The sequence below is a fragment of the Zingiber officinale genome, chromosome 6A (genome assembly GCF_018446385.1).
Source record: "Zingiber officinale cultivar Zhangliang chromosome 6A, Zo_v1.1, whole genome shotgun sequence".
NCBI lineage: Eukaryota > Viridiplantae > Streptophyta > Magnoliopsida > Zingiberales > Zingiberaceae > Zingiber > Zingiber officinale.
Window position 1 is genome coordinate 14,265,636 of NC_055997.1, and position 13,308 is coordinate 14,278,943.

A 13,308-nucleotide genomic window follows, 5' to 3' on the forward strand; every position below is an offset into this window, starting at 1 on the left:
ACCCACCATTTACTGAATCTGCTTGAAGCCAGATTAGAATTCATATGTTGAATTCAGGATTAGACATTGGGAATGTCTAGATCGAAATCTGTACGATGTTAAATTTGGGAAAAACATGCGCTCTTTTTGGTAAAGAGAATAACATCATAGCATGTGATTCATACGACATGTGCTATGGTGACAAGAAGGGTAGTAGGAGAATGGATCTCTGCTTCTCTACTATGTGAGACCCTTGAGATTATAAGTTAACCTCGATTTTACCCTAAGTGACTATTTAGCTGTCTACTTGAAGTTCTGATCAGTGTCTGCTACTTTAGCATGTTTCCTATTGGCTATGGATGATTCGGTCTATGGAGCATAACTAGGAAAGCGACTGATTAGAATGAATGAATTCTAGATAAAAAGGAAGATTAAGATTGATTTACATCTGTGACATTTATTCACTGGTACCGGTTATATTTTTAGTTTAGTACATAAAATGTAATTGTGAATAATTTGTTTAATTGGAGATGTTGAACATGCTCTTGACATATGGTCAATATGAGGGATTAGAGATGTTCATGATGATGTAAATAATTTAATCTGGGGTAAAAGCAAGCCAATAATGTCTTTGATTCGTTCTATGGGCATTTATGTCTCTGATTCGTTCTGTGGAGCAACTAAGTAAGGTGTGACAATCTTCTTAGCAATTGAATGCTCACTGTGCTTACTGTCGCACGAACCATTTTCCCTAATGTATGGAATGAATGTTCTTATTTGGTCTTTGTGACTAAATTTTGCTCTGGTTTTCGTGACTTGATGTCCATAAAGTCTTCGTGACTTATTTGGTCTTTGTGACTAAATTTTGCTCTGGTCTTCGTGACTTGATCCTCATAAAGTCTACGTGACTTATTTAGTCTTTGTGACAAATTTTGCTCTGTCTTCGTGACATGATCACCTTGTAGTCTATGTGACTGACATGGTATATATGACCATATGGATTCACTTGGACGAGTGGGAGATGTTGGGCGTTTGGGCGTTACTGGAGACAAAGGGTTTTCCTTCGTTACTCTTCTTTTGCTGCAAACGCTAAGGAGACGAAGGGGCGTCCTTTCCCCTTCGTCTTCCTTAGCCTTCTTATAAGAGGCGTCCAAGTGCAGATCAAGAGGGAGAGCTTCTGGCGAAGGTGATCAGGGAGCACCGAGGCGATCGTAAAGGGAGAGATCGTGTGAGAGCAAAGGGAGAGCATTCGGCTGAGATTTGGCTCGTGAACTTTGAAGCGCTTTCCGGTTGCTCCGTGATCGTGCTTCCGACAGCGGCAACCTTTTCGTCGACCACCGACATCTTCAACAGCACTTCGGGAGATCATTGTGAATTTATAATTACCGTATATCGCTTTATTTTATCTTTGTATAGTTTTGATTTCATGCTCTTAAATTACCAACAGGAACCCATACTTTTAGTATCAAATTTAGATTTGTTATTTGATAGTTCAAAGCATTGAAAGTTTACTTTGTTAAATCAATCACTTCTTTCAGGATTCTTCTCAATGGCCTATAGTGGATCCCTTACCTTCCTATGGTCAAGGGTAAGATCTTCCTGGCCAAAGGCATCGTGGCTCGATAAATGGATATAACTTGACCGATGTAGTGATAACAGGCAAGAAGTTTTGATCTCCTACAGATATATTCTCGAACTAGTGAACTCTACTAATGTCGTCGTATTAAATTTAACTTTCTTAAATTCTCCTGCTCCAGTCTATTCTAGGTCTGTCGTAAAGTTTTCTAATGACTTTCGTATTCATTTTGAGTACTCTTTAGTGAGATTAAACGAACGATTGCACAATGCAGCAACGTAAAGATTCTGCACATAACAATTCATGCTTTGGTCGAATCACCATTTACTAATGGCATAGTTCAAAGTATTTTTACTTGTGATCGATACGAGTGTCTAGTGTCCACTAAGAGTGTCGGTTTAATTTTGGAAATTTTAGTTAAGTTGTTCAGAAACACAACTAAATTTGATATCAAGGTTCTTGTTTAATGCCAGAAACTTGTCTGAATTTTGCTTCAAGTATCTCCTAAAACACTAAGGTCATGAATCTTTCTCCTTTTTATTTGCTTGTTTCAGATTCTTGCTCAAATCTATGCATTGAAGGCTGCAGCATAGAAGTTGGACATGATGCCATTGCTCTTAAAAGCGATCAGGATAACTACAGTAGACTTTTGGTGCACCCTACTGACATCCATAAGGAATGCCCATCTGCAGGCACCTCTTAGATCGGCTCTTGCCTTTGGCAGTGAGATGCTCGGTGGAATCTCATCTGTTCTTTTCAGGTCTTTCTCTTCGGTTTTGTTTGCTTGAGTGATTTCGATCATTCAGAATAGGACTTATCAAAATTCATTTTCCATCCTTCTTGAATAGTCTTCCACTCCGATTTATCGGAGAGTAGATCTCCTAGTCTTTTTTTTTTTTATGGACTAGAGGATGAACCACTCATAATTGCGGCCGGATCATGGTCGCGATCCGACCACAATTGATTGTGATCCTTTCCTGGATTCACCGTCCCCTCTAGGTTATAATTTGGTTTGGAGAGGGTGGCCGGAGGCCGTTCAGAGGCCACCGGTAGTAGACAAGTGGTCAGGTTGCTGGACGCCGAACGAGGGGTGGCCTCCGGACAGCCTCCGGTGGCCCTCTCCGAACCATACTATAACATGAAGGGGATATTGCGGTCACGATCCGACCACAATGATGAGTGATCCATCTCCTGATCCACAAAAAAGGGACTAGGAAATCTACTCTCTGCTTCTCGTTCCTCCGAAACGTCGTGCGCTTCCTTCTCGTCCGTCAGCGTACTCTTCCGCAGCGCCTCGTCTTCTCGGACGCACTGATCCCGTTGACTCTCTCCCGTGTCAACCTTCTCGCTAGTTGCGTTTTTCGCTCGATTTTTTTGTGCTCCTAAGTTCCTGCACACTTAGACACAAAAATCAAACTACAACAGAACCTAACTTGACTTGGTTTATCACATTAAAGCTATCACTGGTTACTTACCATCTTCTCATTTTTAATGTGAGCAAATTAAGTTAAATTAGAGTAAATTAAAAATAAATAACAATAAAAATAGTATGTACATAATTTGTAATTAAAAACATTTAATGCAAAAAAGAAACCTTTAATGCAAAAAGAATATATACCCTAACCCTAAACTTAATCTCTAATTCTCTCTTTGATCATATTAAAAATAAGAGTAATATTGGAAAACAATTTGGAAATTAATTTATAAGGATAGGAAAATGACTTGAAAATGAATGTTAAAGTTTGAAAATATGAACTTCTACTATTTATAAAGTAGTTTTGGAAAATATAATTTTAAATTTATTTTTAATTCTTCAAAAATTCAGAAAATTTTTATAGCAGCTAAGTTGACATATCTAAAATTGAGAGAAAATTTTTAAGGAAAAATAAAATTGATTTAAGTAATAATAAATAATTTTCTACAAAAGTTGTATTCTTTTAAAAACATGTTTAAAAACAGTTTTTAAGTTAATAAATCGTGAAAAATTTTATGAGAATGTAATAGGACAAGTATTTTTATAAAACAAATAAATTTTTAACAATTAAATCTTCGAGAATTTTTAATATTAAAAATTAGTTTTTGGATAAATAATTCATAGAAAATTTAATAATGGTTGAAAAAATTTAAAAATATTTTCATGGACAGAAAACATGATATACTTTCACAAAAAAATAAAATTTGCAAAAATAACATTGAAAAATATTTTTAAATAAAAAAAATGTAATTTTTGTTAAAAATTCATAAAAAGTAATTCAATCGTCTAAATTTTTTATATTGATAAGTAATTAAACTTTCTTTTTCAAAAAAATTGATATCAAATTAATTTTTAAGAGAAATCATACTAAAAAAAATGTTAGATAATTTTAAACAAATATTATAAATTCAAATTAAAAACAAAGTATGTATAATGATTTTTTAATTTAAACATGATTTTAGAATCTAATATAGGTTTCTATCTATTAGATTAATTAGAAAGTTTTTCGGAATATATTTTGATGATAATTTTTTAATTTATCCCTTATGATATCTAAAATGTCAATTAAGTCCTTGATAATTTCTAATTTGTTGAATATGTGAACATGCATAATTATAGTCCACTGGTCGAATACGAAAAGGAGAAGAACAGAGCTCTATTTATAGTCCACTGGTCGAATACGACTGTTGCTAACGTGGCACGGTCTGAGCGCCCCCAACGTGGCAACTCTTATTGTCTCACAAACGGCTATGCGACGGAGTTGGGATAAAACTTTATCCTGGTCCGGGTGCCTGGACCTGCTCCGGGCGCTCGAACCTTGTTAAAACCTGATCCATAGTCGTCGTGGAGTCGAGGCACCCTATCTGGACTAAACTGGTCCGGACGCTCGGAATAGCTCTGGGCGCTCAGACCAGGGTTAACTTCATGTTGATTTTCTGTTCGGGTCTTCCGCTTCGACTACACTCGCTTGGGTGATTTTAGCCATCCAGAATATGGCTCACTCGAACCCATTCCCAACCTTCTTGAGCAGTCATTCGCTCCGGCTTCTCATTCCTCTAAAACGCTGCGTGTTTCCTTCTTGTTCGCCATCGTACTCTTTTGTAGGACCTTATATTTCGGGCGCACCTAGCCTGCCGACTCTTTATTGTGTCATCCTTCTTGTTAACTGCGTCTTTCACTTGACTTTTTGTACTCCTAAGTTCCTGCACACTTAGATATAAGGATCAAACCATAATAAGACCTAATTTAATTTGGTTGATCACATCAAAACGGTCACAGGGTACATAGAGTTTGGTATTATTGATAATCTCATCATCTAATGTGATAAACACTAGGGTAGTTGGTGTATGAAGTTTTTGTTAATATGTGTCCAGAAGAGTCTATTGTGTGTAGTTTTATTCTACTTTGTAAGTGATTAATTTTAAGACTCTAAACTTTTGCTAATGTAAGATTTTGAGGAAAGATATATTGTATGTAGTCTTATTTTATTTTATAAGAGATCATTTTTGAAATTTAAATTCATGACTTACAGTTGATACGACCATTTCTTTAATGCGCCAAATTTCCTTGGAATTAGGATGAACATTCGATTAATTCGGTCAATAACTAAACCAAACTAATCAAGCATCGATTTAAACAATTTAATTTTGACTAACCAAATCAAGTTAAAAATAAATTATTTCGATTAACACCAAACTACTCGAATTTGTTTTAAAATGCAAAACAAATATATACAAAATTAATAATTAATTAAGTCTATAATAACAAAAATTACCAACACTATTAAATATAAATATTAAATAAATATTATATATTATATATAAATCCTAATAAATAAAATTTATTTTTTTTAATAATTTAGTTATTTCGGTTATCCAAATTTTTTAATTTGAAAATTAAAATCGAATAAAATTAACCGAATGAATCGATATTTTTTAAAATAAAAACTTAAATTTTAAATTTACCAATTCGAATTCCTCAAATAAATCAGTTGGGCGGTTTTTCTATTTAACCGAATAAGTTTAGAAAAGAAAACAATTTTCAATGAAATAGCTTCTATTCCATATTTGTTAATTCGTATTGTCCGTATTGTGATTTTTTAAATTTTTTAATGTGCATAAATTGTGTTTTGTGTAATTTATTTATTTAGTTGATTAAGATAAATATTTTTCTGCATAGTCAAATTTGCTTCACTCGTCAATCGCCACGTCATGTGGTTCACGTTTAGTTAAACTCTACTTCACACTCAGCTGCTCTCATCGGGAGCAACTATCCTCTCGCTCGACGACCGCTGACGTTCACCCACTTTGTGCGCTAACGGGTCGATAACACTTGGGCGTGTCCCAGTTGGCCCGCGGCGGGTACACCAATGTGTCGGCGGATTTACTCGCAAATTTAGGGTTCATAGCCTCTGGTCGGCGTCTCTCGTCTCCGCCCCCATTTCGATCTCGTTCCCTCCTCCCTCCGATTGCGCTTGAGTTTCACTGTGGTTTTGGATTTGGCTTCGGCGTCGTTGCGCGATCTCTTAGTTTTTGTTGGCGGTGGAAGTGAGCAGGATGTCGCTGAGGCCGAGCGAGAGGGCGGAGGTTCGCCGTAACAAGTATAAGGTGGCCGTCGACGCCGAAGAGGGGCGTAGACGGAGGGAGGACAACATGGTGGAGATCCGAAAAAACCGGCGGGAAGAGAGCCTGCTGAAGAAGCGACGGGAGGGGATGCTGTCGCAGCCCCTCCCTCAGGCGGTCCACACGTCCGTGGTTGAGAAAAAGGTGCTTCCTTTCGCCATGATCCTTTGATGTTTCGTGATTTGGACTGTTAGATCTGTGCGAAATCCCATCGGCTTCTCTATGGTTTTAATCTGGATCGGCGACATTAATGCTACTAGGAGTAGGGTAGTAGATATCAAACGAGTGATTTACTCTTTGTTTGATCGATGATTTGCAGCTGGAAAGCCTTCCAGCGATGGTGGCGGGCGTATATTCTGATGATAGTTCCATGCAATTAGAAGCAGTCACACAGTTTAGAAAATTACTTTCTATAGGTAATTGTTCATAGATGATATGTATGATTCTCTTGTACACCGTAATTGATTCCTGTAGATGATAAATTAGTCATTCTGAATAACTTCATTTTGTATTCAGAAAGAAGCCCTCCGATTGAGGAGGTGATACAGTCTGGAGTAGTTCCTCGATTCATTGAGTTCCTTATCCGGGAGGATTATCCTCAACTTCAGGTTGTGTTCTTTCCTATCTGTGTAAACTAGTTTTTCTTTATTTACTTTTGCCAGTAGGCTTATATGTACTTTTGTTTTGTTGCTTTGTTTTCTTGTTATAGTTTGAAGCTGCTTGGGCTCTCACCAATATTGCATCTGGAACTTCTGAAAACACTAGGGTTGTCATTGATCATGGTGCAGTTCCAATATTTGTTAAACTGCTCAGTTCCCCAAGTGATGATGTCCGTGAGCAGGTATGCTCTTTTGCACAGTGGAACTTTGTTTTTGATTCTAGTTGATAAGTGCTTTTGCTGTGATTATTTTTCCTAATGCATTGCATGCTATGTAGGCGGTATGGGCCTTGGGAAATGTTGCCGGGGATTCCCCAAAATGCAGAGACCTTGTCCTTGCCAATGGCGCATTGTTTCCACTCCTTCAACAGCTGAATGAGCATGCCAAGCTCTCCATGCTGAGGAATGCTACATGGACTCTTTCTAATTTTTGCAGAGGGAAGCCTCAACCAGACTTTGATCAGGTTTATTTGTAATATTGACTTGTCTATTGTTCATATTTTCCTAATCCCTGTCATGTTTTTATTAATCCTGCCATGCATTTGTCTGTGGGCAGGTCAAACCTGCTCTTCCTGCCCTTGAGCGTCTAATTCATTCAAATGATGAGGAAGTACTCACAGATGCATGCTGGGCACTCTCTTACTTATCTGATGGGACAAATGACAAAATACAAGCTGTACTTGAGGCTGGTGTCTGCCCTCGGCTTGTAGAACTACTTATGTACGAATGCAGTGATCTTGTTCATTCCATCGCTTTTCTACTTCTCAATGGTTGACCAATTTTATTCAATTGCAGTCATCCTTCACCTTCTGTGCTCATCCCTGCACTTCGCACTGTGGGTAACATTGTGACAGGAGATGATATGCAGACACAGGCATGTTACCTTTTTAGATTTTAAGAAAATTATTTCGGCTTGATTCATTTTTGTGCTTGTTTGTTTTACTTGTCTGTCAATTCTGAATTCTCTCGCGTTAATGTGATACTTTGTCTTTGTCAATTCAACAATTATTAGAGACTGGTAAATTGGTTATGTCAAATTGTTAACATTTAGCAGCAAAATGTAAAACATTTGATAGTGGACCCATTTCTCTAATCATGTGTACATGCCAATGTCATTCTTACATTTTCGAAATTTACATTAGATGCCTTTGGAGTTGCAATATAAGACTTTGTTGGGTGTACAACACTATTGATGCTTTGTTTGGATTCAGTTTTTTATTTTTTTATAAAGGGCAGTCAGTTGTATCGATTGGAAGATGCTAGTTGTCTCATTTAGAAAGGGCTTTGGTAACTGATGCTAAGATCGTTGCTTTGAATTCCAACTTAGTCATGTGGTTGGGATTTATTCCTTTGAATTTGTAATATATAATGTGAAAAAATGGTTATTGTGATTATTAATTAAAATAAATAATCATATGCATAATGATGTTGCCTTCAGTTGCTTGAAAAGAAATATGCAACTGTTTCTTTTGCTACATGTTGCCACATGCTAGATGCTTGATTATATATCCCAGATATGGTGTCATTTTTTTTTTTACATTTATATGATTATACTAAGTTTACTTTGGATGGTTCATATAACATAATTTTAGCACCAAAGTAATATTTAAATGAATGAACATTCATGTGTTCAGCATGAAATAAATACATGATTAATTCAATTATGTGAATAGAATTTTTAGTCATACAGTATATTTCAAAGATAATTTGCTTCAACTTTTGGGTGTGTTATCTTAATTTTAACTCTCTTTTTTTGTTTTATATTCTTCTGCTTATCCAGTTTGTCATCAATAACCAAGCACTTCCATGCCTCCTCAACCTCTTGACTCACAATCACAAGAAAAGCATCAAGAAGGAAGCTTGCTGGGCAATATCAAACATCACAGCAGGAAACAAGGAACAAATACAGGTGAATTTTAGAAGAATAAATAAGATTTGTTGTATTAAAGCAATAATGCATCTTCTTCGATGCTTTCATTTGAAGAATAACCATGTATCCATATGCATCATTTGTTTTTAAAAATATGCTATTTGTATTCATGACATTACATGCCAAAATTGTGAGTTCAATCTATGCAGTTAATATAAGCAAAATTAGTGTCTCAATACGAAACATATACTAATGCATGTTAACTAACGACTTGTCTAATTTAAGAAAAATTCTTCATGATTACAATTACTGTGTTAGTTCTTGGCCGCATCAACTGTTTGTATTTTGAAGATCCTTAAAGGTTTTAGGCTATCCCTGTGTATGTGTTCCTAGAAAACATAACGACTAAATATATTTCGTGTATTTGAACTTGTAGACAATAAGACATTTAAGTTTATAGTAGTGTATAATCGACTGGGTATTCTTTCCAAAGTTATCCAACTGTAACCTTATTTAGAATGTTTTACCATTTGTTTCTATCGCAAATCATAATATTAGCTACCGACTTGATTGCAGGCGGTTATAGCTGCTGGTATCATCAACCCGCTAGTGACTCTAATGCAAACTGCAGAGTTTGATATCAAGAAAGAGGCAGCATGGGCCATCTCAAATGCTACCTCTGGCGGTACACACGATCAGATAAAGTATGCTATCGAGATTTTGTGATTGGATGTCAAACTTTAAATGAATTGTTATTCATGTTTCATTCCCTAGACCAACCATGTGTTGATGCATTCAATTAGGTTCTTAGTTAGCCAGGGCTGCATCAAGCCCTTGTGCGATCTACTTATCTGCCCAGATCCAAGAATCGTCACTGTCTGCTTGGAAGGGCTGGAGAATATCTTGAAGGTTGGGGAAGCGGAGAAGAACTTAGGTGCCACTGGCAGTGTCAATCTGTACGCTCAGATGATCGATGAAGCTGAGGGCTTGGAGAAGATTGAGAACCTTCAGAGCCATGATAATACTGAAATCTACGAGAAATCTGTGAAAATTCTCGAGACGTACTGGTTGGAGGAGGAAGACGATGCGATGCCGGTAGCCGACGCAACTCAGACTGGATTCCACTTCGGGAACAACGACCAGAATGCGGCTCCTCCTGGCGGGTTCAACTTCAGCTAAACACTGGTAGGATCAATGCTTTTAATGCTTGAGAACAATAACCATGACTGGAAGGAGCTACATATCCTACATTGCAGGCGCCACGATCCAAAGATGTTTCCAGTCGATGTCATGTGTTCAGGTCAGTTTGGGTCAGTCCAGCCAAGCCATAGAAGGTATGCTGGTGCAGGTGATTGCTACAAGTAGAAGATGCCATTTTTATTTTTCTTTTTTAAATTTGCCTCGTGTAGAGCATGAGCTTTGCCTACTTTGTGTTGAATTAGTTATTGATAGGGTCTCCGTTGAAAGGCATGTCTTAATATTTGCGGTCTATTTCAGTTGAGTTTTGTCATACAACTCTTTAACTACAAGTGGGATCTGTTTTATATCCTTGAGTTCTAGAGTGCCATGCCATGATTCACTTATGCTCCTCAGTGGTGGTGGTCGGTCTGTTGATCTGGTCGTCCATCTCTAACATTAGTTGTAGAGATTAGTTGGGTAGATACATGGATTAATAAAAATAAATTAAAATATTTTATGTATGTAATTTATAGGTTTTTTGATTTATTTTGATAGTTATAAGTATTATTTTTTGATTTATTTTGATAGTTAGTGGAAAAATTTTGAGATGAATCTATTATCTCATGATTAGTTGGGTTTATTATATATATATATATATATATATATAAAATTTAAAAGTATAAAAGTAAAAGAATACGTTTTACTTTTATATATGCAAAAGAATGCCTCATTAAAAGAATATTAACCCTGTTTGTCATCTCTCCTAAATTGTCTAAATAAATAAATAAATAATAAAATAGTAATAAGAATTTAAATTTAAATTGGTAAAAAGTATGGACAAAATTTCGCTGGTACTCGTGAAGTTAAAAATAAAAAAAATAATAATGTGTTTTTTAGGAAATCAAAAAGATTAAAAAAAAAATCAATTGCCGGTATTATAACGTCTGTTCTGTTTCTCTCTCCTCCAATCGATCTCAGGTTTTTCGATCTCATTCGCCATTTAAATCAGACTTAGATTTGGCTCGGGCGGTTAGCGTCGCCGGATCCGATCTTTGGCGTGACTCCGGCGAGATCGCGCGGTCCGTTCTACAGATCTACTCGCCCGGCTTCTCGAATTCCACCAGCCGCGATGTTCCTGGTGGATTGGTTCTACGGGGTCCTCGCCTCGCTAGGCCTGTGGCAGAAGGAGGCCAAGATCTTGTTCCTGGGACTCGACAATGCCGGGAAGACCACGCTGCTTCATATGCTCAAGGACGAGGTTGGATTCTCAGATCAGCGTTTGCTTTTTCATTCATCTCTTTGATGTATTCCTATGTTGGTCGGAATTCGTTTCCTTTTCTCATGAATGCAGAGACTAGCCCAGCACCAGCCGACGCAGCACCCGACGTCGGAGGAGCTGAGCATCGGGAAGATCAAGTTCAAGGCTTTTGATTTGGGAGGCCATCAGATCGCTCGACGCGTCTGGAAAGATTACTATGCTAAGGTAAGCTATCAAAATTTGTCTTTTTGACGACGAATCTATGCCTCGTTTTCCTTGCAACTCTTTCTTACATACATGGGGGTGGTTCTTGAGTTCTTCTCTTCCTTGATCGTGTACTTTTCTGAAGAATTAACTAAAGTTTGGTTATCTTAGTGTTATGCCATAATTATTGGTGATTCTACCGTGATGTTGACCACATATTTGATTGCAGCTTTTTTTAGTTGTGATTTTTGACCCTCCAGGGATAAACAAATCATTTCACCATGGTTGCATCTTTACAATTTGTGTTTTTCTTTCATGCATACGGTTGTCATGATCAATTGCTTACTTCAGTCATATGAATAATCTGACGTCTATCTGTAACTTCTCTTACATTGCTCAGTCAACTCATGGGTTGTTGGATTTGAGGGGGAATCCAACTTTATCTGTCATTCATGTATTCTTGAACACTGATTTAACCAAATCTAGAAGCCTGGGACAATGGAAGACAAAGCTGTGTTTGAATCATAACCACAGATGATATAATTTTTGAAAAAGAAATTTGGTGGAGTTTGGTAAATGTTCTTAGGAGATACTTATCTTTTAATCACAATGTTTTATAACAGAACTCATTCAGAACTAAGCTAAATAAATTGGTTGCTGTCTATTTAAATTTTTTCTTGGAATAGATCAATCCAATATCAAACAGAGTATTGATGTATTGTTCTTGCTCTTGAAAATAGTTTGAGCTTAGTAAGCATCTGAAAACTTGAAGCTGCAGTGAATTTGTTAAAAATTCCCAGACACTGTTACCCAAGTTCGGCTGGACTTTGATATTTCTTGAATGTTTGTTTAGATAGTTACATTTCTTTCTTAGATACTTCTAGGCTGTGTCGAGAAAGAAGATGAGAAAAAAGGAAGGTGGGCAATACAAGAGGATAAACAAGTAGTTGGAAAGGACAAAAAGTTCTCTCATTGTTGGTCGAATTAACTCACACGAGGAAGTTCTGAACCATTTGTCTTGGCCAGTCGATCACATTTTTTGCTTTTTCCCAAATTTAAAACGAAAGAACTATGAGTAAAAATAATACAGAAATGAGCCTTTCAATTAAGCTGGATGAATTGGCCACACAAGATAGTGTCGTTGTCACTGTATACACATTCATCACATATTTATTATTATTCTCCTTGCAACCCTCTTTCAATTTTTTTTCATGGAATGCAGTGACATACTTGTGTCACTGATAATGATTTTTTGGGTTGAAGTTGTCAAACAAGTTGTTCACTTCATTCTCTAAGTTTGCTATTCTCTTTTACGATGTCGTATGCTATTTCTTTTCTTGTGAAATGTTACAAATCCTTAAATTTTTTTTCTACCAGGTGGATGCAGTGGTGTACCTAGTAGATGCATATGACAAAGAGAGGTTTGCAGAGTCAAAGAAAGAATTGGATGCACTGCTATCAGACGATTGTTTGGCAAATGTCCCATTTCTTATTCTAGGAAACAAGATCGACATCCCTTATGCAGCATCAGAGGAAGAGCTACGCTACCATCTCGGTCTGAACAACTTCACAACTGGCAAGGGAACGGTGAATCTTAGCGATTCCAATGTCCGCCCCCTTGAGATCTTCATGTGTAGCATCGTGCGGAAGATGGGATATGGTGAAGGTTTCAAATGGATCTCACAGTACATCAAGTAGAGGTTGATTCTTCTATTAGTACCGCACCGCCTACTCTCAAATGCTTAAGCTTAGTTTGGTTTGAAAGCTCTTTAGTTTTCCCGAATATTTTGTCGAGGTGGAAGTACATGGTTTTCCCTATTGTATTTGGCATTCATCTACTACCATTTCAGTGGAACATAAGAACATAGCAAAATAAGGATGCAACACTTTTCGTGGAGGTGAGAGCACTTGGCTCTCATCTACATATTTCTTTTTATTTGACAAACTATTTTTTTTTGGAAAGATCATATAAGTTTTCTGTTTCTGAT

General features: G+C 36.8%; 2 protein-coding genes across 2 annotated transcripts; both read left to right on the top strand.

Annotated features, from left to right (window-relative positions):
* The first annotated feature begins 5,856 nt into the window (after nt 1-5,856).
* On the top strand, nt 5,857-10,232 carry LOC121995887 (importin subunit alpha-1b-like). The gene is made up of 10 exons (XM_042549659.1): nt 5,857-6,295; nt 6,471-6,567; nt 6,668-6,759; nt 6,861-6,992; nt 7,088-7,273; nt 7,366-7,529; nt 7,605-7,683; nt 8,590-8,718; nt 9,256-9,383; nt 9,483-10,232. Exons 1-10 carry the CDS (start codon nt 6,086-6,088, stop codon nt 9,856-9,858), a joined length of 1,593 nt encoding a protein of 530 aa, XP_042405593.1. The 5' UTR covers nt 5,857-6,085; the 3' UTR covers nt 9,859-10,232.
* A 470-nt stretch (nt 10,233-10,702) lies between these two features.
* Nucleotides 10,703-13,308, top strand: LOC121995889 (GTP-binding protein SAR1A-like). Its single transcript, XM_042549660.1, has 3 exons — nt 10,703-11,116; nt 11,210-11,341; nt 12,698-13,308. The coding sequence occupies exons 1-3, from the start codon at nt 10,988-10,990 to the stop codon at nt 13,016-13,018; spliced, it is 582 nt and encodes a 193-aa protein (XP_042405594.1). The 5' UTR covers nt 10,703-10,987; the 3' UTR covers nt 13,019-13,308.

What these genes read in the sequence shown, in the direction of transcription:
- LOC121995887 (XM_042549659.1), top strand. Translation starts at nt 6,086, where the DNA reads ATGTCGCTGAGGCCGAGCGAGAGGGCGGAGGTTCGCCGTAACAAGTAT. An exon ending in AGGATTATCCTCAACTTCAG is followed by an intron (nt 6,760 to 6,860) that starts GTTGTGTTCTTT and finishes TTCTTGTTATAG; the next exon opens with TTTGAAGCTGCTTGGGCTCT. An exon ending in GAAACAAGGAACAAATACAG is followed by an intron (nt 8,719 to 9,255) that starts GTGAATTTTAGA and finishes ACTTGATTGCAG; the next exon opens with GCGGTTATAGCTGCTGGTAT.
- LOC121995889 (XM_042549660.1), top strand. Translation starts at nt 10,988, where the DNA reads ATGTTCCTGGTGGATTGGTTCTACGGGGTCCTCGCCTCGCTAGGCCTG. An exon ending in TTCATATGCTCAAGGACGAG is followed by an intron (nt 11,117 to 11,209) that starts GTTGGATTCTCA and finishes TCATGAATGCAG; the next exon opens with AGACTAGCCCAGCACCAGCC. An exon ending in GGAAAGATTACTATGCTAAG is followed by an intron (nt 11,342 to 12,697) that starts GTAAGCTATCAA and finishes TTTTTCTACCAG; the next exon opens with GTGGATGCAGTGGTGTACCT.